The sequence below is a fragment of the Aulostomus chinensis genome, chromosome 22, assembly GCF_037954235.1.
Source record: "Aulostomus chinensis isolate RoL2024-O1b breed Wild chromosome 22, RoL_Achi_v1.0, whole genome shotgun sequence".
Classification (NCBI taxonomy): Eukaryota; Metazoa; Chordata; class Actinopteri; order Syngnathiformes; family Aulostomidae; genus Aulostomus; species Aulostomus chinensis.
Window position 1 is genome coordinate 9,763,139 of NC_141341.1, and position 22,664 is coordinate 9,785,802.

At 43.2% G+C, this 22,664-nt stretch overlaps 1 protein-coding gene across 2 annotated transcripts in view; it reads left to right on the plus strand.

The window, feature by feature from the left end:
* The window catches only part of efna3a (ephrin-A3a), a 71,651-nt gene extending 49,238 nt beyond the window's left edge, over window positions 1-22,413 (plus strand). For both annotated transcript variants that reach the window (XM_086192773.1, XM_086192772.1), the window contains 4 exons: window positions 11,749-12,050; window positions 12,294-12,359; window positions 13,734-13,811; window positions 20,149-22,413. In XM_086192773.1, coding sequence (XP_086048899.1) covers window positions 11,749-12,050; window positions 12,294-12,359; window positions 13,734-13,811; window positions 20,149-20,267 — 565 coding nt within the window. In that variant the 3' untranslated portion in view covers window positions 20,268-22,413. The remainder of the gene's footprint in view (window positions 1-11,748; window positions 12,051-12,293; window positions 12,360-13,733; window positions 13,812-20,148) is intronic.
* The last annotated feature ends 251 nt before the right edge of the window (window positions 22,414-22,664 follow it).

A 22,664-nucleotide genomic window follows, 5' to 3' on the forward strand; every position in this document is an offset into this window, starting at 1 on the left:
AGTCTCTGTCTGTCCTGCACGGGCCCTTATCAGAGCTCTCTGGTGGAACGTGTAAATAATTACTCCATGTCCACTCCGCCGTCTGAGCTGCAGGGCTGTTTGCCCAAAGAAAAGCGGATATATTTTAAAAGGTTATTTTAAGAAAGTGGGTGAATCATTTATGGCGGCCTGCTAGTGTCGGGAGTATACGAGGATATCTAGCTGTGAGATGAGAGGAGATGATGTCATGTGCTTATGCGCCACGCGTAAGTTAATTGTGTTTAGTCTCAGCCATCAGGGAGCGCGCTCACTTTGCTTTGAGGTTTCCCGTATCATCTTAAAAGTGCGTGAGTGTGTGTTTGGCGGGATTTAAGGGGAGGGGCCTGCGTACGAACATGAAACCCTACAGTTGCCTTGGCCTGGACATAAAAGGAGACTTTGGCATCTATTAGGGTGGCACAGCCTGGTCCAAAGCTGACTCAGAACTAGTCTCCTTCATCTTTCCTTCTTCTTCTCCCCTTCTCTCTCTCCTGTCTTTGTTCTCTTTCCTCTCCTTCCCTCTCACCGACAGAGAGATATGTGTGCTAGGCCAGACGAGGGGCTTAAAGGTTTTTGAAAGTGAACACCCTACTGTGGTTGACTTCTTGTGAGTGGAGCTGAGCCTTCCAAATTCTGAACTTCAAAGCTTCTATACTGCACTTTTTATGAAGAAAATAGACTCTTGGCTCATGAGACGCTCTATATGGATTTACTGTAGTGTTCTATGTACATTTTCTCACGTCTTGTGGTTATTTTTGGCAGGAGTGAAAGACCAGCTCTGCTCTGAATCAGTGCGATGTCTCGTACAGCACTGATGGTTGCAGTAGAAAGACAAATCACTCCTCCTGGTGGATGACGAGCAGGTCCAGGCGGCGGCAGCACCGCTGATATACGACAGCAAAGCTCGATGGGAGGAAATGTGTGTGTCCACAGCGGGATGAAGGTGTGTGGATACAGGATTTCAGAAGTCCTCCTTCCCTCTGCACACAGACTTTATCTAAAGATTATAGATTATGAACAGTGAGAGACATTAATGTCGATGAGACCGGTAGTAACATTTCCTTGGTCTCCTCCTGATTCACTGCTTATCAGGGCTAACTACCGTGTTCTTTGTCAGCGTGTTTTCAAGCGTGTTTATTGGTCAAAGCCAATACAAAGAAGAAAAAAAAGAAGAAGCTGATAACCATTTGATTCAAACACAGTGTCGAACCGAAACAGCCTGTTATAACAGAACATCTTGTGATAGCTTCGAAATAATTTCTCCGGAGGCGTTATTTTTCAGCAGGTGTCTCTTATAAGCTGCTCAACAACTGAACCCCCCGCCTCTTTTTAAAAAAATCACCCTGTTGCACCAAAACAGACTGAAGTGATAAAAACCTTTTGATTTGTAGAAATCTACAAATAAACTGACACCGTGGATGCATTTACTGAACGCAGGGAGGTTTTGCTGACCTGCTGAGATCTCCATCCCCTCCCGTGACCACATTATGCTTTAACAACAAATGCGACGTGCCAGAGAGACCGACCGCCCCTGTGACTGCATCGCTAGGTTGTCTGACACCGACCGATGCAGCTGAGCCATACTGTATATGAGCTTTGACCTAGATTCATTTGTTGTACGTCTTTCGTGTGCTGTGTGTGTATGATTGCGAAGCCTCCTGGTCTTGTCCTGAGTGTCTCCTCTGCTCTGTCAGTGGTCAGACAGTTGGGGATATAGGCGAGATAAGCACTTTGCTTTTGGACACAACCGCGGCCGGCCAGCGGGAGTTGCCTGGCACCCTCGCTGAGGACGTGCACTGTGGAGAATTCTTGATGAGCACTTCTTTTGTCCCTGTTTGCTATGTGACGCTCTGGCTCTCTCAGAGACGTCTCGCTCCCCGTATGTCCGGAGGTAACACCCTTTACGTCGCTGGTTTCTTACAAAGAAACTAGAAATTGCCGTGTTCTCACAGGTCTTCCGGTTTGTGTGTGACAAAAAACAACAACAAAAACAAAAGCCAGCGAGAACTTTCATTCTCCAGCCTCATACGGCCTCTCGCCTGCCAATTTACTCACACCTGAAGTAGGAGTGTAGAAATGGAGGAGTTTAACTGACCCCTTATATGAAATTAACAGCTTCAGCTTCATTTTAACCGCCCCAACAATTTTGTTCCCTTTCCTTTGGACCAGATTGTAGCAGTGTGTTCATTTCCGTCTACACTTCCAGGTATTATGGCAGATTCATATCAAAATGTCTGGAAAAGGCAGGTCAGCAAAAGACGTCACACCGACAGCTTTGAGCCATTATGGTCATCATTACTTCATCATTGCCATGCAAGTCATACCAATATATCTACATAGATATCTATATATATCTATATATATATATATATATATAAACAAAAGAACAATATATGGAAATATGTACATATATATGATTTATCTTCATCCTGCATGTGTCTTAAATACAGGCTCCATCTGCACAGCCATTTTTCTTCCACTTTGAAAAAGAGCCTGACTCAACCAACCTTGAACATGTTTGCTTTGTAGATATGAACCTTTTTACAACACAAAAAGATCCACCGTTTGTTTATACATTCCTGTTCCCATAATGCATCAGGCACAGTACTGTATAAAGTTATCATTTTGTGAATGACCATCATCAACGCAGTGGATTTTATTTTCTAAACAACAGACAGAAGACGACGTCCTCACTTTGAAAGATCACCGAGAAGCAACTTAAATGTTTTGATGCATCGCTCGGTCGATCTCTCTCGGCTTCGTTTTGTTTGACTGTTTTCTCTGTTCTCTTTGATTTTGTGAACTTGCAATCTCTGGTTCCTCTTCCTCCATCTGTGTCATTAATTTTGAATTAGTCACACTCATAACCAGACTTGTTTGTGTTTTGTATTTCATGCTCTATACTGACTTTGGGTGCAGGCTTCTCCTTGCACAGTGCTCTCATTTGCACACGGCGCCATATTCATCAGCCCGCGGATGCATAAAATTTATTTTTGAGTTTTATTGGAGTCACCTACACACACTTGTGGACACATACGGCGGCCTTGTGGGAGCTTTCAATTATCTACACATCATTGCGGGACCTTTCGCAGGTACGACTGACAGAATTGTCCTACAAAGAGGATAAAAAGTGACCGAGAGGTTGAAGTAGTTTGAGTGTGAGATTATGAATGAGAAGCGGAGAGCAAGAGAGCAGATGTGAGCGATGAAGTGAGGTACAATTAGCGTTTCGCCCTGAGAAAGATGGACCTTGTTATCTTGTCAGAGAATGTAGTCTCACCAAGAACTCAGCAGGATTGATCTTCTCTCCGTCACGACGAGAGAAGCCGGGATTCCCATTTTCTTGAAATGTTTTTGGTTTTATGCGCGATTCTGCTTTGGATCATTATAACCTGATGGGATTATTTGACACTAGAGACTATTTTAGCCATTCCAGTTAAATTAAACTAAATCATCGCCGTTAAAATCTGAGACTTAATTACTGGTAAGACATCCTGCTGCCAGTCTAAGTTGCCGCATCCATGCCAGGAACCAATTATCTACAGAAAAAACAAACATTCCCAAGGGTTCCTTGGAAACATTCCATCGCAATAAAAGTTAAAAATAAATAAATAAATAAAATAAAGATGCCTGGTAGCCACAGTTTAATAATAAACCGTGTCATTGATATTTCTATTTGATATTTCAACCTCCTCTGCGGGTGCCTTGTGCAACCTAATCCACACAGATTAATCAATGAAATTTATACCTTTTCAAATTTTCTCTTGAAGGAGTCGGTTTGGCAGCGGCCCATAATGCTCTGGGAGTGATTTAATCAGATGTTCAAGCCGTGGAAATGGTGTTATTATGCTGATCTTGATTGGTTTTGTTTTACTCTCTGTAATTCAAGCTGGCATCCACACTGAGCGAACAAGCTACTCATTTGAGAAAGGCCGTTGTTTCTCAGCCTTTTCCTTAATTCCTAATTAACTGTGTTAAACAGTAATTTCTGATAATCCATTAGGCTGTAAAACAAAACCAAAAAAAAAAAGCAATGTATCGTCATGAATAGGAGCAATAAGCAAGTTGTCTGAAAGTTCTTTCAGATGCAAGACGCCATGGAAGCGCGTCACAAACACCCCAGCAAAAATACTAGAATTTAAATCACGTGATTCACCCTGATTGATCACATGACGTTATTGTGGTTAACTTCTGAATGGATTCACAGGACTGCTGCTGTTAAGACACACGGCTCTCAGTTTGGGTTTGACTGCTCAGCCATGCAGGCGTCAGTCTGTGGCTGCACTCAAACAGCACGGAGTGAGCAAACGAGTGCAGATGGAAAGGGAATTGTTAATATAAAGAGAAAAATCAATGCTCGACTGGGGCATTTTTAAGTCTGACTAAAAAAAGAGAAGTTCCATTCAATCTTTTTTTCCCCCTCGGTCTTTTTCTAAAGATGACTCATTAAAGTAAAATAAAGATAAACGACAGGGGGTGCGGGGCTGAGTCCGGAGCGTGACTAAAAAGTGACGTACATGTAGAACATGCACATCAAGGCCTAAATTAGAATTCTTTTACCTTCGAGCAGCGCGTTCTGATCGGTGATGGATGTTTGTCAGGTTCATTTACAACACCTGTTCAGTCTAGCCTTGCGTGGTGGTGTGTGTTTTGTGGTATTTCTCTTCACTTCAAGGAAGTATTAGCCAGGGTTTTAATTGATAGAGATATCAAACTGTGGGCTTTACATTCTTTAAACCCCTATGGTTTTATAGAAATGAGGATGTCCGTTCTGATGTATGTTAGAATTGTGCATATATTTTTCCGGTCGTTATCATTGTCCTGTATCTCGGTGTTTCCGCTCTTAAAGAGACCAAATGTTAGTATGCAAATCATGAATAAACAGATATTTTGAATTAACTTGACGCACACGTTGCTTTGAATGCTGAATTGCCAAATGGTGCTAAATGATTGAGCTGTTTCAGCTGGTCTAATCATCCAGTAATTAGTACTTCTTCTTCTTTTATCCTCTTTAATGTAATTATCTCTAACAATAAGGTTTAGTTTTCTTTGTTTGTGCTCACTGGTGCTCCTTGATTTTGGACCGTTGGTTGGACAGTCAGTCATTTGAAACGCTCTGCGGCGTTGAACCAGCAGCCAAAACCAGACTCATCCTTGCAGCGTGTCTTCCAACAGACTCCTGAGTTCCCTCTGTAAATTCAGAGTTTTATTTCTCTCCTCAGTCAGATAAATTTGCCTCGGTTAAGTCGGCTCATACTTTACATTTCTGAATGGGTCCCTCGAGCTCCCCTCTATATCACTAAAGGCATGCCCAGAGCAAGACCGGGGGAGAGGGAGACCCCACACTACTCAAGTGCAGGGTGGAACAGCGAGCTGACAGAACGTCCTTCAACTGAAACATCCATTTTTCCGCCACAGTGTCGTCAGGAAAACGTCCACACAAGCTGCTGGGAGCCATTCTATAGCTGAGCCTGCAGTCTCACCTCCTCCTGAGAGAAGAGAAAAGAAATATCACTTATAGGAGATGAATAAAATATCAGCTCAAAGCTGAAATCCTTGAATTTCTGCTTGCCAACAGTGCTGCAAATACCACTGAGCATTTAACTTAACATTTGGGAAGTTGTTTCGCTAACTGTCGGTGTGATTCAGTGGAAATGTCACGACCTGGAAACATCCGCACAAATGTAGCAATTACTGAAGTGATTAATACGTTTTAGGCGTTGACATTTCTCAGGCGCGGGGGAGAGAATCCTGCAAGTTCCCTCCCTGAGGTGATTCACGTCAGAGGAAAGAAAAGCTGACCTGTGATTGGCTGGATTTGCTTTTCCCGCCTCTAATGTAATTGTCATGAAAATTGAATTGCTGCGTGTGAGTTATAACCTTGGTAGAACTACAGTGAGAGGTCAAAAGATGCAGCTTCAGAGGTCAGAGATTCTTGAAATAAATAGTGGCAAATGTGTTTGAGCTTTTGGAATGAAAGACAGAATGTAAAATGACATTCCAGAAAATAAAGGAACGGGTGAATTAGAATTTTGAAGTTCCTCAACTTTTCTGAAGCCAGGGAGGTACAGAGGTGGATGGGGAGGAGCACGATGGATGTCTCCCTGAGGTCTCATAGCAGGGGAGACTTGCAGCGTTTTCCTACTCAGCACTTGTTTCTCCCTCAGTCCTCACATTTTGGATCGAAACACTGTAAACCGGCCCGTTAATTGCAGCGTTAACTCAATCAGTGATGACTCACAGGAGATATTGCTTTAGTTTGCGTGCTTGTGCGCACTTGAATGCATGTCTGCGCATGTGCACGTGCACGAGTAATGAGTTTAGGTGCTGAGTTAGAGAGAAAAAAACAGCAGAGGCCAGCTGGTTTCTGCCGGGGGACTCGATTGGATGAGTCTTGGCGGTGGAAAACAGACAACTGGTAAATGGCATTTAAATCACACAATTTGGCTTCAATGGTGGTTTATCCTCCTGACGAGGCTGATGGTGATTACTGTACCTGGGGGGTGTTCTTGAGGTCGTTAATGACAACGCCATGCTGATCTCATCGTTACTGAGGACGCGTTCACACCAGCGGCAGTTCAGAGGTCTAGATTTTATCAACAGTGCTGCATGATAATACATATTTTTTAATATGTTGTATTCATCTGATTGCTCGTATCAGCCTGGTTTTGATTGAGTCATGTCATCTTCCCTCATCACCTGTTGCTCATGATGAGGAAACACTGTAGTGTATGTGTATACATATATACAGTATATAAGTATATATACAGTATATATATATATATATATATATATATATATATATATATATATATATATATATATATATAGTCCTTTTTTAAATGTCAGATGTTTTATAACTTTTTCGAACTGCTTACATGTGTTTTTCAGTACATATAAAATGTGATCCATCCATTTTCTACCACTTATCCTGTTAAGGGTGGTGGGGGGGCTGGAGCTTTTGTCGTGAGGTGGGGTTCACCCTGGACAGGTCACCAGTCCATCGCAGGGCCAACACATAGAGACAGACAACCATTCACACTCACAGTCACACCTACAGTCAATTTAGAGTATCAATCAGCCTCGTCCCCTCTTGATGTCTTTGGACTGTGGGAGGAAGCTGGAGTACCAGAGAGAACCCACACAGGAACAGGGAGAACATGGAGACTCCACACAGAAAGATCCAGTGCTGGAGCCGGGGCTCGAACCTGGAACCTTCCTGCTGTGAGGCCACAGTGCTGACCACTGCACCACTGCCCCCAGACGTTAGGTAACTTGATTAACTAGTGGATCAGTGTAAGATAAGAACCTGGCCACTTCAAATAAAATCATACACACTTCAACATTGGCAGCTTCCATCTGGGGATGCCATCTTATTTGCAGATCAGTCGATGGTAGTGGAGGCCAGTAGCAGCTGATATATCAGTGCTCTCCTGTACTTTTGATTATTTACTATCCGTGGAAAGAATGTCATGTGTTTTAAAGCAGCTTTCAGCAGTAATACCTCGCTGGAAACCACAGGTGTAGTTTGTTGTTGTTGTTGTTGTTGTTGTTGTTGTTGTCAGGAGCTATAGCTGTCTTTATTCTGTCAAAAGCAACAGTATGTCTCTCCCAGCCGTTTCATGGATTTTCGAATACAGTTGTGGCCTGTGGCAGTAACTTAGGCCGACCTGCAGCAGAACAAACAGCAGTAAGTTTAAGAATTTCCTCTGTGGGTTTAGACGGTCAATAACCACTCATGTCAGGAGGAAAAAAATAAAACAACCTCTACGCTAGGATTATTTTCTTGGAAAGTCTGCAAGCTCTCGTGCTTTTGCCTTCACAGATATAATCTGAGAAATATTACTTTACAGCACAATGATCTGTTTTAGTTCAGTTGAGCAAAACAAAACAAAAAAAAATAATGGCATCGCTCGTGGAAATTGAAGGAAATATGTTCTGATAAGCTTTCATATTTCTCTAAATTTCTGTTATTTACATATGATTATTCACAGTCTAGTTTGGTTTGTCTTCAGCTGGAACGTTCTCAGTGTTTGCAGGAGATTCTCTGTTTTCTCCGCTGCGTTCTTTTAAGTGCTTTGGCGTTGCTGCCATGCCATTGTTATTTATTGAAACTGGCAATATTCTCCAGACTCTTTTTAGCACAGATGTGAAAGGTGCAGTGGTGCTATCTTTGTCTTCTCTCTCTCTCTCTCTCTCTGTCTCTCTCTCTCTCCCGCCACTCTCTCTCCCTCTCTCTCTCTCTCCCGCCACTCCCCCCCCCCCTCTCTCCCTCCCTGCTATCTGTCTGCCCTGGCAGTCCTCCCCAGTTTGTGCAGCCTGTACTAACTAGCTGCACACTCCCACTCATGAAGGAAAATCATGATGAGACAGCAAATCCGCTGCAAAGACAATGCGCAGTGGAAGGAGAGAACAGAGAGTTGGAATGGAGGGAAAAGAGAGAGAATGAGAGCCATCATTCTTTTTTTATGCACCTTTTCCACATATATGTTCATCCCGGGGGAGCACTATGTCTCTGTCTGGACCTTTTGCCTCCCTTTCTCTCCTTTCTCTTTGTTGTCATCATTCAAGGCATTTTCCTCCCTCGCCCACCGCTCTCCTATCCTCCCCCCTTAAGTTATTAAATCTCTCACCCCCTTCCTCCGTTCCTCTTCTTTCCTCCATCCATTCCCCTCTGCCCTGCAACCTCTCTGTCTTGTGTCACTAAGTGGACTGCTTATATAACGCCGTACACCTTGAGGGACTCCCCGGCCTCCTCCCACCCGACCAGCCTGCTCTCCTCACTCCACCCTTTTAGTCTCCCTGCTCTGTTTTCCTTCTGCACCACCCTAACATTTCTACTTCTCAATTTACCTCCGCGTCCTCCTCCACATTTCTCCTCTTCCTTCCCGTGCCATCACCGTGGTGACAAATGTTCTCACATCAATGAGTGCAGCTGCTGTTGATGGATCAGTAAATAGTAACAATCATATTATTTAGGACTGAGATTATTAGTCAGAGCAGAAAGCTGAACACATCTTTTCACATCATCTTTTCAATGTAGCTTTCAATTAAAATGTGACCAGTGACACAGGAATGATGATCCTGACTTATACTGTGAACTGCAGTATCAGTCCAAATAATCATGATATGATGTTTTAAATATATTTTTCAGTCCTAAAAATCAATATTTCTATTTTTATAAGCTAGGATTTTACAATAAGTAAAAAAAAATGTGGAAAACCCACATTTAAAACCACTGACTCTTGCTCATCATGTTAATGCCTTCACTTTAATATTTCTGGATATTTAAAATACAGTTTGTCAGGGAACTATTAGGACAGTGTGTGAAACAATTGTTCAATAATCATAATCCAGGTAAACGTTTTACATTTTAATTTGAAATCATATTGCCAAGCCGCACCTGCACCTCGTCTCTGGAAAAATATATTTACAAGATGTTTTGCCCGAATGGCGGCGTTTACTAGCCCTGTTACTTCCAGTCAGCGCAGTTATCAATGAAATCCATTCTTCTCTGCTCCAAAACGGTCCAACACAGGGAGTTTTGCTGTGCTGTCCATCCCCAGCTACCGTTAGTGTGTCAAAGAAGAAGTGGGACGGGGCTCGCAGAAATAGCAGTATCAATATGTGTCTGTATTTACATCATCTCATCCATCCAGTATCAAGGTTGTACTTTGGAGGGGAGCTTGTCAGAGTAGCTGCAGCTCATCAGCAGCTGACGTTCATCCACATTCGTCCCTCTGGTCTAGACTAGAGTTAGCTGATGAGCTAGCTGCACTGTCTCACAGTCACAGTCTTTCTCCTCACGCTACCTTACATTCAGCTCTCGCCGTTCTCTCGCCGACATTATTTCTCAATGACTGTGTCAGCCTCTGACTTTCTACACGCCTCTCACATCCAGGATATTCCTCATGTTTTCATATTTAACCCACCCTTTTCCTCCCACTTTCATCTCAGGTCTATCTACTTACCGTTTTCTCTTTCTCACACCCATTGTAGCTCTTTATCTATCCCTACCCCTCCACTCTTCCCGTACCCCTCCTCTAAATATAGTCCCTTTGAAGCGTAGCTGTGTCTCCTCCCGCAACACTGCGAGACAAAAGTCTGTCATCTCACATCTGAGCAGCCGGGAAGGAGAGCGGAGATAAGATTGATGGCCCAAAAAGAACACTGGTTAAGAGAACTGATATTCATCTGCCTCAGCATGTGTGTAATCTTAAATGAAGAGAGAGAGGAGATGGAGAACAGGAACGAAGGTTCCCAAAAAAGAGAGCAGTCGTTACGAGAAAGATAGATAGTGAAGGAGGTGTGATGAAATTTCAGTGCCTCGTTTTGTGATTAAATAATAATCTCTCTGGGGGCTTGACCTAGTAACGTATGTACATGTGCAGATGTTTGTGTATCCCTGTGTGTGAGCGTGCGCACAGATCCAGTGACACACACTGAAGCGTTGATGCAAATGTGGGCTGGTGAAGAAGATGTGAGAGAAAGAAAGAAGAAGAGAACAGTGAGGAAGGAAGGGAGGGTTCTCCTCCAAACATAATGCAGCACAATACCTCCACCTACTGATGCAAAAGGGTCATTACAGCTCCAGTTGGTGCAGGTTACACATCAGTGCAAGCGAGGACAATTCCCCTCTCGTCAGCTCACCTGCAGGAGCCCGTCTAATGACTTTGTCTAATTACAGGCTGTGTCATCGACATAATAAGTATTCGTAGTATTATAAACAGTCAAGATCACAGCGTGGCGGCTGAATGCCAAATCATACCCCATCATCTCCTCCTGGTTGGCCATCGGGGGAGTTTTGACTCAGACACAGCGTTGCTATGCCACCGTCGATCAGCAGCGGCTACCAGGGTGCTCGGTCCATCATATGTACCCTGTTGCAGGCCGCCTCCCCTGTGGCCACATTGTACATCGCCACTGACAGGCTCAGCTTCTGCTTCAATGCCTGGCCTGTAGCGAGCTCGGGGTGGGAAGACAGGAGTGCCAATTATCATCACAAGGCAGAATGTGGTGAAAATCTGTGTTTTCTTCATATCCACAGGGAGCAGAGATGTGATACTTCATCTCTCAAGGAAAGAGGGTGCAGAGGGTTGTTGGTTTGGTCGCTGTTTTTTTTGTGTTACCGCTGATGATAAAAGGCTGGTCAACATGGCAGCAAAGAACTTTAAAGGGTTTGAACCATATTTTAAGTAGTTTATTGAATAAAAATGTCAAAAATACGGTTTAAATGTGAGGACTTTTCCTTTTTTATGTCAATGTCATATCTGTGGGTTTGAGGCTGGTTGTTGCTGTAAAATCAAATAATCTGCGGCTGCAATGTTTGGTACTATCTAGGAATTTATCTCTGTTTTCTGTTTGTTAAACAAGTGAACAAACTGATTAATTGTCAATATGTTACAAGCATTTCATCTTTTCAATTATTTGCTTTCTTTCTGAGAGTTGAATGAGAAGATCAATGATTTAAATCAGGAAGAATCTTAGCTCAACATTAAAACCTGGAAGGAAATAGCTAGCTACAGCTTCTAAAGCTCAACGCTCTGTGTGCTGAGTTTGACTGAATCAGAATAAAGTCTCCTCTGGCTGCTTAGCAACCTCGAGATGAAGACATCAAGTGTCAAATTATTCCTTTAATTGATAATGAAATTAATTAATTAGTTGCTGCTCTACTTACTCATCTACTCATTGTTTTATCTTCCCACCTCTCCTCTGTCTGTGTTCCTGCAGGCTACGGAGGGAGGGATACACAGTGCAGGTCAGTGTCAACGACTACCTGGACATCTACTGCCCGCACTACAACACCAGCCTGCGGGGGACACTAGAGCGCACCGTTGCTGAGCAGTACATCCTTTACATGGTCAGTTACCTTGGTTACCGTACCTGCAACCCTCAGCTGGGCTTCAAGCGCTGGGAATGCAACCGGCCACATGCACCTCATGCACCCATCAAGTTTTCGGAGAAGTTCCAGCGATACAGCGCCTTCTCGCTGGGCTACGAGTTCAACGTGGGCCAGGAGTACTACTATATCTGTGAGTCAGGCCTTGTTCACTTCAACGGGGGAGAGACGAGCCTCCGGGCTCAGCTTGTCCAATATTTTGATGTCAGATTTTAATGAAGAGCTTCTCTTCTGCTGCCATATGTATTGACAGCAGGGAGGTTTGCTAATCGAAGCTGAAGTTCAACCCAGGACAGAGGGCTGGGCTTTACTCAGCTGATTGGCCTGCAGAGGGCACAAGGTTGACATGCTGTGTTTGTTTTCTTCCCTGCTTTAGCCACGCCCACCCATCACCACGGCCACAGCTGCCTGAGACTGAGGGTCTACGTCTGCTGCTCCACCGGTGAGACCCAACACTTGAGTCATGTCTCTATAGGTCACTCCTTTGAACCCATTTCCTCTCTTTTTGGTCATCTTTCTTCTTTCTCTTGATTTCTCTTTGAAACGCTCAGAAACAAAGACAAAGAGGAAAAACTCAGATCTGATAGTCTTGTCTCCATGAGAGAGGGAGGCTTGCTGATGTTTTGATGATCTCTTCCCTCGAAGCGGCTCTTTGAGAGTGATGGTTTAATGTTATTCTCCGTCTCAGTGCTGTTACAGTAATGTGCTCCCTCTCTCTCTCTCTCTCCCCCTCCCTCTCTCTCTCTCTCTCTCTCTCTCTCTCTCCCTGAGTGACACGCTGTTGTGAAGAAATACAAAAGATACCCAAGAAAATTCAGCTGTTTCTAGCATCCGTCTCTATCACTGCTTCCCACTCTCCTCCAGCTCTCTTGACCCCCCCCCCTCCATTTCTATCTCATCTTCTGTCTCTCTGGCGCTCTGATGCTCGCTGCTCCTCTCTATTGTGCGTATTTTATTTTTACCCTGCTAGCCTGCTCACTCCACTGCAGGCCTTTGATCAGCAAGCCCCCGTGCTGAAAGCCCCCCCAACCCTCACCCCCACCCCTCCTCTAACCTTGTCAGCACTAATACATCCCACACTCAGGCCAATGTCAGCCCCTGTGTACACATCACCTTAACACTCCCTCTCCCTCCGTCCTGCCACCCCCACCACAGTGTCATGCCTAATCTATCGATGTGTCTACCGTGCCTCCATTTGCTTCTGTGTGTTTGTTTGTGTGCATCTGTGTGTGTCCTGTTGTATATCTTCTATTGTTTTCCTAATGTGTGTATGTGCATGAATGGCTATGTGTGCATCGGTGCATTTAGCCAGTTTACGATCCTCAACCTTTTTCTCAGCAAGGTCATTTGAACAGCTCGCCTGCCTCCTGATCCTTGTCATTCTCGCCGCGTGTCTCCCATTTTAACTTTCAAGATAAGAAAGAACTCTAAATATTGACAACATGTGCTGTGCGTCTGAGAGAAGCTGCCAGCGCGTTGATTACAACCAGCTTCTATTTGAATTTGCGCGCCGGCTAATATCTCTGTGAGATGAGATGAGAGGAAACCCGCACATCATTCATTCATGCATCATTTGACAACAGACTTAGTGTGATGTCATAATGTAATAGTGTATTCCCTTCACTGGTTTTAATTGTTTATATGTCGATACAAACATCTGGATTCACTGTGTCGGTAGAAACTCAATGACCTGTGTCAGGCTGCTTATGTATTTATAGAACTCTTTTTGATTTGACGGTTCCTAAAAATGCACATCGTACCTTTTATTGTTATTTTAAGGAGTTGTTTTCTCCCTGTGTCATTGTGTGTCTCTCAGTCTCCCAGGCAGACGATGACTCCAGTCAGACCTCTCCCGACTACACAGTCAGGCCAAACATCAAAATACACAACCTTGGTGAGTGACTCTGCTTCTGCCTCTGAACTGCCGGTCAATATTTGGCTGTGGCTGAACAAGTTTGATCTGTGTACCAATCGTTGTGGGATGGAACCAACCATTTGTTCAGTTGCGATTCTATTGTTATAAACGGAAATCCACAGGCCAAAAGCTGGTTGATGACTAAGACCGGTATTTTTCCTTTCTTCGGAGTTCTGCAATCTGGGTATGACCATGAACGCCAGTGACTCATCAGTGTTAACATGTACTTACATCCTACATGCTGGGGACTATATTTACATTATGTAAATATTTTATTTGGACAATCCTGTGTCCACAGGCATCTTTGTAAGAAAGCAAATATGTATGCAAACAAATTAATCCACTTAATGCGTCCCAGAACAGCCTTTATATCCGTTATGCAGCATTTATCACAGCTCGTATTTTCATAGTTTTGGTCGTTATTCATGGCACAATTTGCACAACATTGTTTTTTTCACAGATATCTGATCTTAGCTGATGTTTACCGATGCCAATATATTCATTTGGTACATACTGGAAATATTGTTGATTTAAATAAGAAATGTTTCTTCTTCGTGGCCCTAATATATTATCATAAATTTGTCACTTATCATGCATTCTCTATTTATAGGGAATATTATAAACACCAAAGAATCACTGACGTCAACGTGTTCTCATGAAACGTGATATCTTACACAAAGGTATGCATAGTTACGCAGTTGACCTCAAATCAAATGAATATAATAGATTTAGGCCCGAGTCCTCTTGGTCAGACTTGACGTTATGTCAGTAACGCGTTAAAATATAAATAAATAGATGTAAATGGCAGCAAATGTCCAGACCTCTCCTTCCTCACGATTTCGTGGCTTGTATACGACCTCTGGGACATTATATTTCGTAGGTAAGTGTAGGGAGAGCGGATGAGAACCGTCTGCTGACATACTGGCTTCATGTTACCTGCAGCCGTAAAGATGACTCCGGTGAGTTACACACCGTTGTCCACAAATGTTACGTTTGGGACTGAGAGGTCACTACTGTTGGATCAGTACTTGGTATCATGCTAAGCTGAAGCATCATATTCAGTATCAACAGTGGAAAAGTAGGATCGCCGGAGCCCTTCAAGGATTTTCAGACTTGTCATAGCAGGAAAATCGCAGGTGTGAGTAATAACACAGATGATGGCTGCGTTCCATGTAAACCGAGCCAGTGAGCCGGGGTGCACGTAGATGGCCTGCAGCCATAATTCCTGTCATGAACTCTATTGCTGCTTTTCCTTGTCTGACATGTTGAGATTTCACAAGTCAGATGTGGAAAGAAACAGGAGGAGTACTTTTTAGTTTTCATCACATTTAGTCATCTTGTTTTCTGTAGGTCATGTTTTATTTGACTAACTGTCTGATTATTTTCTGTTGATATTAGACAAAGAAAAACCGGGACTATTGTAGTTTAGTTTTAGTTGATGAAAACTGACCTCGAGCCTTAATGTGTCTCTTTGGATTTTGATTTTGTTTGAGACAAAAATTCTGATTTTGACTTTTTTTTGTAAGAAGAGAAGGCATCGTTTTAGTCTCGTCTGAGTCTGTGACGTCTTTGTCAGTCTCTTCTTCTCTCAAGTTTGATTATTGCTAGTTTTAGTTGATCAATGCCAATTACAGAAAGAGAACCAAAAGGACTATGTGTTATCTGTTCATGACTGTAGTTCTGTTTAAATGCATTCGCGCCTTCAAAACTACAGGCAAAACTGTAAACACAAGTTATTAAAAAAATTCCCATTCTCCTTTGGTGTTATTTAAGTGCATACTAGAAATTGACTATGTCCCTGAAGACTGAACACACACACAGACAGACACAGACACACGCACACACACACACACACACAGGTAAAACCTTCCTTTTTTTTCCTTTGCGCACAATCCACAAGGTCAGTGAAGGTCTTGCAAGCAATGAGAGGCTGGTGTTTACCTAAGGAGAATGCATGTCAGCAAGAGAGTCAATTGCGCAGCTGAGTGGTCACATAAAACCTCTATTTTTCTTTCTCTTTTTCCATCCCCATCTCAAACAAAAGCCTCTTGCCGGGAATCATTTAGTGCGCTTGTTTCAGCGAGCTGTAGGCAGACTGTGACGAGGGCTAAGAGAGTGTGACCTGCCTGACATGGAGAGTGAGACCAGTGAAAAGAGCTCTTGAGCCATCAGCAACAAGTACCTTCAGAGAGGGTGAGAAGGTAGAAAAGAGACAAGGTAGAAGAGGATGGAAAACGGAGAGAGAGAGAGAGAGAGAGTGGATTGAGATATATAGACTAGACGGATAAAAAAAACAGGAAGTAGGCAGCGAAAGAAAAATGTAGCTGGAGAAAGAGAGAAAACGCTTGACAGAAAGAGGGGGAGAGATAAGGCAGACAGAGAGAGAGAGAGAGAGAGAAACTGGGGTGTAAAGAAATAAAACCAGAGGGGGGACAAGGAGGGGGTGCTGGGAGAAGGGGCAGAGAAAGAAAGCAAAGCTCAGTGGTGGGTGAATTGCTCAGCAGTAACTCAGGCTGGAGCTGGAGCTTACGTAGAATTTAATATAAAAAACACACACACTGGCACGGAATCATAAAAAATCATAGCCTCTAGCATTGTGATGCATTTTGCTGAATACATTTGAAGGCATAACAAAATCAGGACACGCAGATTTATGCACGCGCGCGCACACATGCGCACGCACGCATGCACACACACACACAATTGAAAACAACTCGTACCCCTAACGGCCTTGCTGACCGCTGGACACCCACTCTCTGACTCACCCTCAGGACCAGACCAGCCCACGGACTGGCGCAGTGTAGCATCAACAAATCTGCTCCTCTCTTTCTCCACATATGTTCTGACTTGCTTTCGTATTCCGCTCCTTTGCTTTTTTGCTACCTTTTCATGCCTTAACACATTTTCTTTTCGTACACATACAATTTTTTTTCTTTTTTTCCCCATTTGGACTGTGATTCTTGTCTGTAATCGTGCTTATCACATTAATTGCTGATGTCTGGGAATAGTCCAATAGATTGAAATACCGGCAGCTATTTGATCAAACGCATTTTTTAAATTAAACCCCCAGGTTTAGCAAAGGTGAATGAAAACCTCAGCTGTATGTTCTAAATCAGTTTTTTTTCACATTGGTTGTTTTTTTTTTTTGTTTTTAATTAAAAATGGTTGAAAGTTGCACAAATAATCCGGCAAACCTGGCCCTTCATTTGACATGTTTCAATTATCGCAACAAAAGCCACCCACACATGAGCATCCCCGGCCCTGTAGGACTTGCAGTCATTTGCAAAACAAGACGCTTCTACCTTTCACACTCTGCATGTAAGTTCTGTTTTGCAATTCAATTAGTTATGGTAGAGCTTCTTATTGCAAACTGCTTATTTCCACAAATGTGCTACAATAATTCAACATCAGTCTTGCTGCTTCCTTCGTGAATTAATCATAACATTCTGGGGGAATTGCAGCCAACCAAGTTTAATATACTCTGTGCATTCTTAAATCTGTGACATTAAACTTCCCTCCTATATTGAATGCCTGCAGCAGTGGTGGAGGATGAAATGCTGAAGTATAAATTAGTTGGTGGGCCAGAAGAGGAAACAGATTATTTTAATATGCATCAATACACATTGGCAGCCTTGAGTCATCTCTTCCAAATTGTTATATGCAGATCTTCTCAGTATCAGTCAGGAAGTCAAGTGCAGCATTATACACCATCAGACTGTCCACTTAATCTTGTTTCAAACCACGTTCGAACAGTTTTTTTTTCCGCTTACAATGCAGCTGCGAAGTGAGAAGTTTCTGTTTTGGAAAGGTTCTACTTCCCAGTAAAGAACGTTCAGACATAACATGCAATAAATCTTTTCCGTGTCTCTTGCCAGGAAACGGAAAAGCGGCAAACAAGGAGGTCAATATTTCAACTGATGTCTGTAAGGCTTGCTGCCTTTTAAATGGAACTCGTGACTCATGTTTATGACAGTAAAAGTCGTGCGCAAGTGTGAACTCTTCCGAAGTCATAAAATAAACCCTTCTCATGAACGTAGTAAACGGAACCTCATTTGATGGCAACATTACAGTATTGACATGGCTAACGCTATTTAGCTGCTATCCAGAAGGCCAATCTTACATTAGCCACATACACAAAAAGAATAGCTCCAGAGAAGTTTAAAGAAGTAAGATCGGTTTTTATTTCATATCACAACAACCTGCTTCAATTAACAGACTTAAAAACCTAGCAAACCAAAGCTAACATTGCCAGTGCTTTGTACAGTTGCATCGATCCACCAGTTGCACTGTGGCTAATAGCATTCTTCTGGTTGTGCCTTATTGCCACGAATGTATGACCCTGCTATTACAGTAATTAAGGTACACGGTGAAGGCGTCTACTTGAACAGAGAGTATGCAAGGTGAAGACCCCCGCTGACCTGTAGAGCTATTACGTACGGAGCGTGTCCATGGCCTCGTGTTGTTTACTGCTAGTCTGCCTTCAGCATGGCGTACTTGGCACAAGGATTTATCAGACCAGACAACCTTTTCCCACTTATCGACAGTCTCGAGCTGATGTTTCTTATCTCACTGTAAACGCCTTGGGCGGTTTGTGGCGGACAGGAAAGCTACTCTGCATGCTGTTGTTATACCTCATACAGACACATCGGATTGTGGGCTCTGAAATTGATTGCTGTATCCCACAATTGTACTGTGATGTGAGGTGTGGTGCTGTGGACTTTTGATAACTTGTTATGGCCCGAGGCAGCCGACGTCCCCCACATTCATCTTCCAAGGGCAGCCTCCTGAAATAGCAAGGGTTTGAAGAGGTGCATATTCTGCACCTTTGTGATTGTTAAAGCGCCCACAAACAAGTTGGATCACTTGGGTTCACATGCGAAGCAACTGTGGAAAGTGAGATTTTGTTGCTTGTGCTTGTTTATGTAAAAGTAAAGAAGAGTCCACTCCGTTTGCAGAAGCAGATCGTCCTTTCCTCTGATCGCTGAGATTAGGTTTCACCTCTAAACCTGTCCGATGAACTCCGGCGGCATGAAAACCCTGCTGGGACATGTGGGCTCCCCCTGAGGGCAAACCTACCTTCACCGGCTGATGTCTGTTTGAGTTCACCCTGGCACACCGCCGTGCAAATGTCAGTGTCGCGTGTCACCGCCGCAGACAGATGCCCTGTGTTCAAGAAAGAACAACTATGACGTGAGTCAGGGTTGTAGGCAAACAGAGTGAACCAGCGTGGCCGGATGGTCTACTGTCAGACAGAGGGCAAAAACAAAATTCCGTACATTCGTCAAACATCACCTGTCGTGTCTTTGTGACGGTTATCTATTATCACCTCCTGTGTTGCCACTAGAGGCCAATTATTCTCAATTATACGTGACTAGACTTTAACGTCAGACAGAAATAATATTTCAAAGACATCTCGCCTCTTTAATTTGATTTATTTTCTGTAGGAACCGCCTTCCGGAAAAACATTGATTATGTAGTTGACTTGAATCTTTGTGCGCTGGGACGTTATAATGACAGTAAGTCAGAGGAAAGAAAAAACAATGGACAAGATTTTAAGCAAAATTTGAGCAACAACTCCTATGTATACTATTAAATCTCTCTCATGTCACTTATATGTAAATATTTTCCTCATGGGACAATGTACTTCAGACAGCATGTCATTTTTAAAACCCTCCCCGTCATCTGTGTGTTTATTTTATTTATTTTTTATTGACGTCAGTAGGAAATTGCAGTTTTGCTTCATAGCAGACAGGTTTTTGTTTTTTTTCCACACAGCAGCCAAACCAGGTTGTCCTAAGAAAAACATCTCAGCTCTTTCTTCGTCACGCGGCAACCATCTACGTTTAATCTTAAACATTATACCTAGACGGCGCATAATGGCTCGTTGTAATCTACTTTTTTTTAACCAAATGTTTCTAAACGTGTTCTCCCAGTCGTTCCCCTCAGGCTAATGTTCCGTTGTGTCTAATCAATGACGAGGCCGTAGTAATTTGGTTTGATTGAAATCCCTGGAGGATAAAAACATCATTAGTGTGAAAAGAGGAATATATGGGGGGGGGGGGGGTAACAAAAGTGCATTTAATTTTTCATCCCATGGGTGGGGGAGGGGGGTGGTTATATGTCGTGGTGCTGATGATAATTGGTGGTTTGTTGATAATTGCATCATGTCTCTTTCTCTGCATTTGAAGCAGCATTTGCATGCATCACACATCTTCCGTAGGTTGATGAATTGATAATGTAGTAATGGATTGTTTCCCTACACTCTTGCATTCTCCCTTTTCAAACTTTGTCTTTTTTTTGCTCTGTCTCCCTGCAGATGAATTTAACCCTGAAGTTCCCAAACTGGAGAAAAGCGTGAGTGGCAGCAGCCCATCACGTGACCGCCTTCTTCTCACCGTGGCAATGCTGCTCTTTTCCGCCGTCCTTTTTTCCTAGCGATTGTCACCTTGAGTGGCACTTCATGCATAGCTGGACCGCCTTGTCCAAAGGGCTTCGTATCCAGTTTTTGATGTGAAAGCTGGCAGAGAGAAACCGCTCCCCAACCCACACCACCACCACCACCCCCCCCCCCCCCACCCCAAGTAGACGTGGAACTTAACCACAATCAAAAAAAAAAAACCAACAAAAAAAAAAACACAAAGAAAGAAAAATATTTGGAGGAAAAAAAAGGAGAGGCCTTTTTTGCTATCATATTTATCGGTGTGTTTGACACTCCCATCTGTTGTTGGACATCATCGTCATATGGATACCACAGTGTTTTATGAAGGTGTGTGTGTTTGCCACAACATGGAGATGGCAACCATAACCCTTACTGAGAATCAGACTCGCTGCTCTTGTGCCTGGCAGCCAGTTGGCAGGTAAGAAAATGAGTTTTTAATGAGTTGGATGCCACACTACTGTAGCATGGATACAAAATCACCGGGAGGAATTTTAAAATGTATCATTCTGGAACTTTGAAGAAGGTGGCAAACTTCACAGGAGTGGACCAAACGGGCTGATGGATTGAATTCAATGTAGTAAATAGCAGGCTGGACTCGGCTAAACAGGATATTTATGTAATCGGCGAGGACTGATGCCACTGTCAAGGACATTGAGGAATGTTTTGGTGTGCAGAAGCTGCTGGTAATAGAAAGTGTTCTTTAAGAAAAGGGAAGAGACTCTGTGAGGATATCCACAGGCCTTTCAAGAATCCATTTTCCCCCAGACATCAAAAAGACCCATGGCTCTGTGATAGGTACAGATGTGAAGCCTGTGTTTCTTAGAGGATAGCGAGTGCCCTCTTAGAACTAGTCCCTTTGTCTGCATTTCCTGCCTCCACACTGTAACAACCCTAAGAAAAAGACAGCCCCTGGATTTGTAATTTGATGGCACTTAGACGTGGTAGTCTACGGTAGATGTGTGTGTGTGTGTATTTTTTTTTCTTTTCCTCCCCCGATGCATTTACCTGCAGCACCCCGCATAGATTTTTCCAGATGTCGAAACTTTCTCCTCGCAGTAAACAGCATCAGTGTCATTCTAAACACCAACAAATCTACTAAATCTCGGAGGTTCCGTCTCAGTCCCAGACGACGCCCGTCTTTTCCTCCCGTTTCTTAAGGTTGCCCGGCCAGTGAGCGCTGATGGCCGGTACAGCAGTAGGAGTCACAGTAAAAATGACCCATATAGTCGCCAGTGAGCGACAGGTGCCTGAGGAGAATTTATGCTTTGAGTATCAAAGTAACGCTGCCGCCATTTTGTTAAGAAACAACAACAACAACAAAAAAACTCACAAAAAAAAAGGAAACACGTGTGAATGTGCAATTAAAGAGAAGTTCACTTTTTTATATTGTTATACAGGATAACGTAGGCTGGCATTAATCAGAATATTGCGCTTTTTTAATTTATTTGTATTTATTTTAACATTGAATGAATATTTATTTAAATAATTTATTAGCGTCCATTTGTAGGCCTTTGCTGAAGAAGCTCTTGTGCCATTTTCTGAATTTTTTTGTCAAAACTGTGGATTTTTACTGCAGCATTTGCTCGTGTAGATAAAGTCAAGATAATAATTCAGCCTGACAAGACGAGGGTATTGGTTATGACTCATCAGTGGGGACGTACACTCGGTAACCCTACGCTCATGTATCAGTTCCTGCTAACCAGATAACGTTGCTGAAGAGCTTGTCATAAACCAACTGTGAACACACCCACGGAGTCCATGTTGACGGAAGGGCGGCATTCCCAGGTGCTGCACTTGCAAAACGAAGGCGTCTGCATTGTAATGTATATTTATAGTACAAGCCAGTGAAGGAATGTGTGTGTGTGTGTGTGTGTGTGTGTGTGTGTGCGCGCGCGCACAAGTGAGGCTTCATCTGCCTGCTTTAATATGTGTGTGTGTGTGTCTGCGTGGGAGCGAGACAGAGAATAAACATATGTGTGCACAGATGTGTGCGTATGTATGTAGAATGTGTTTGTCCGCGCTTTCGAGTATGTGGCACTTAGAAATTTCGTACCTGTTAAGGAGTCGTTTGTAGGATCTGAATATGCAAGCGTGTTTGAGAGAATGTGCTCTTCTGTAATGTTAGCTACAGGGTTCGGGATTGGGGCGAGGGGGGGGGGGTGGTGGTGGGGGGGGTTGAAAAGCATTTACTAATGTTGAAGACATCCACAAGATGTGTTTACCTTTGACAAGAATGAGTAAAAAGAAACTGTAAATTGAACCAAGAATGATTAAAACAATGCCAATTAAAATCCTTTTTGCAAATTTATGTTGGCGTTTTTATTAAAAGGTGCACGCATCGCCTTTTGAATTCACTTCCATTTGTTTCACTCGTTCTCTACTTTTTCGCATTT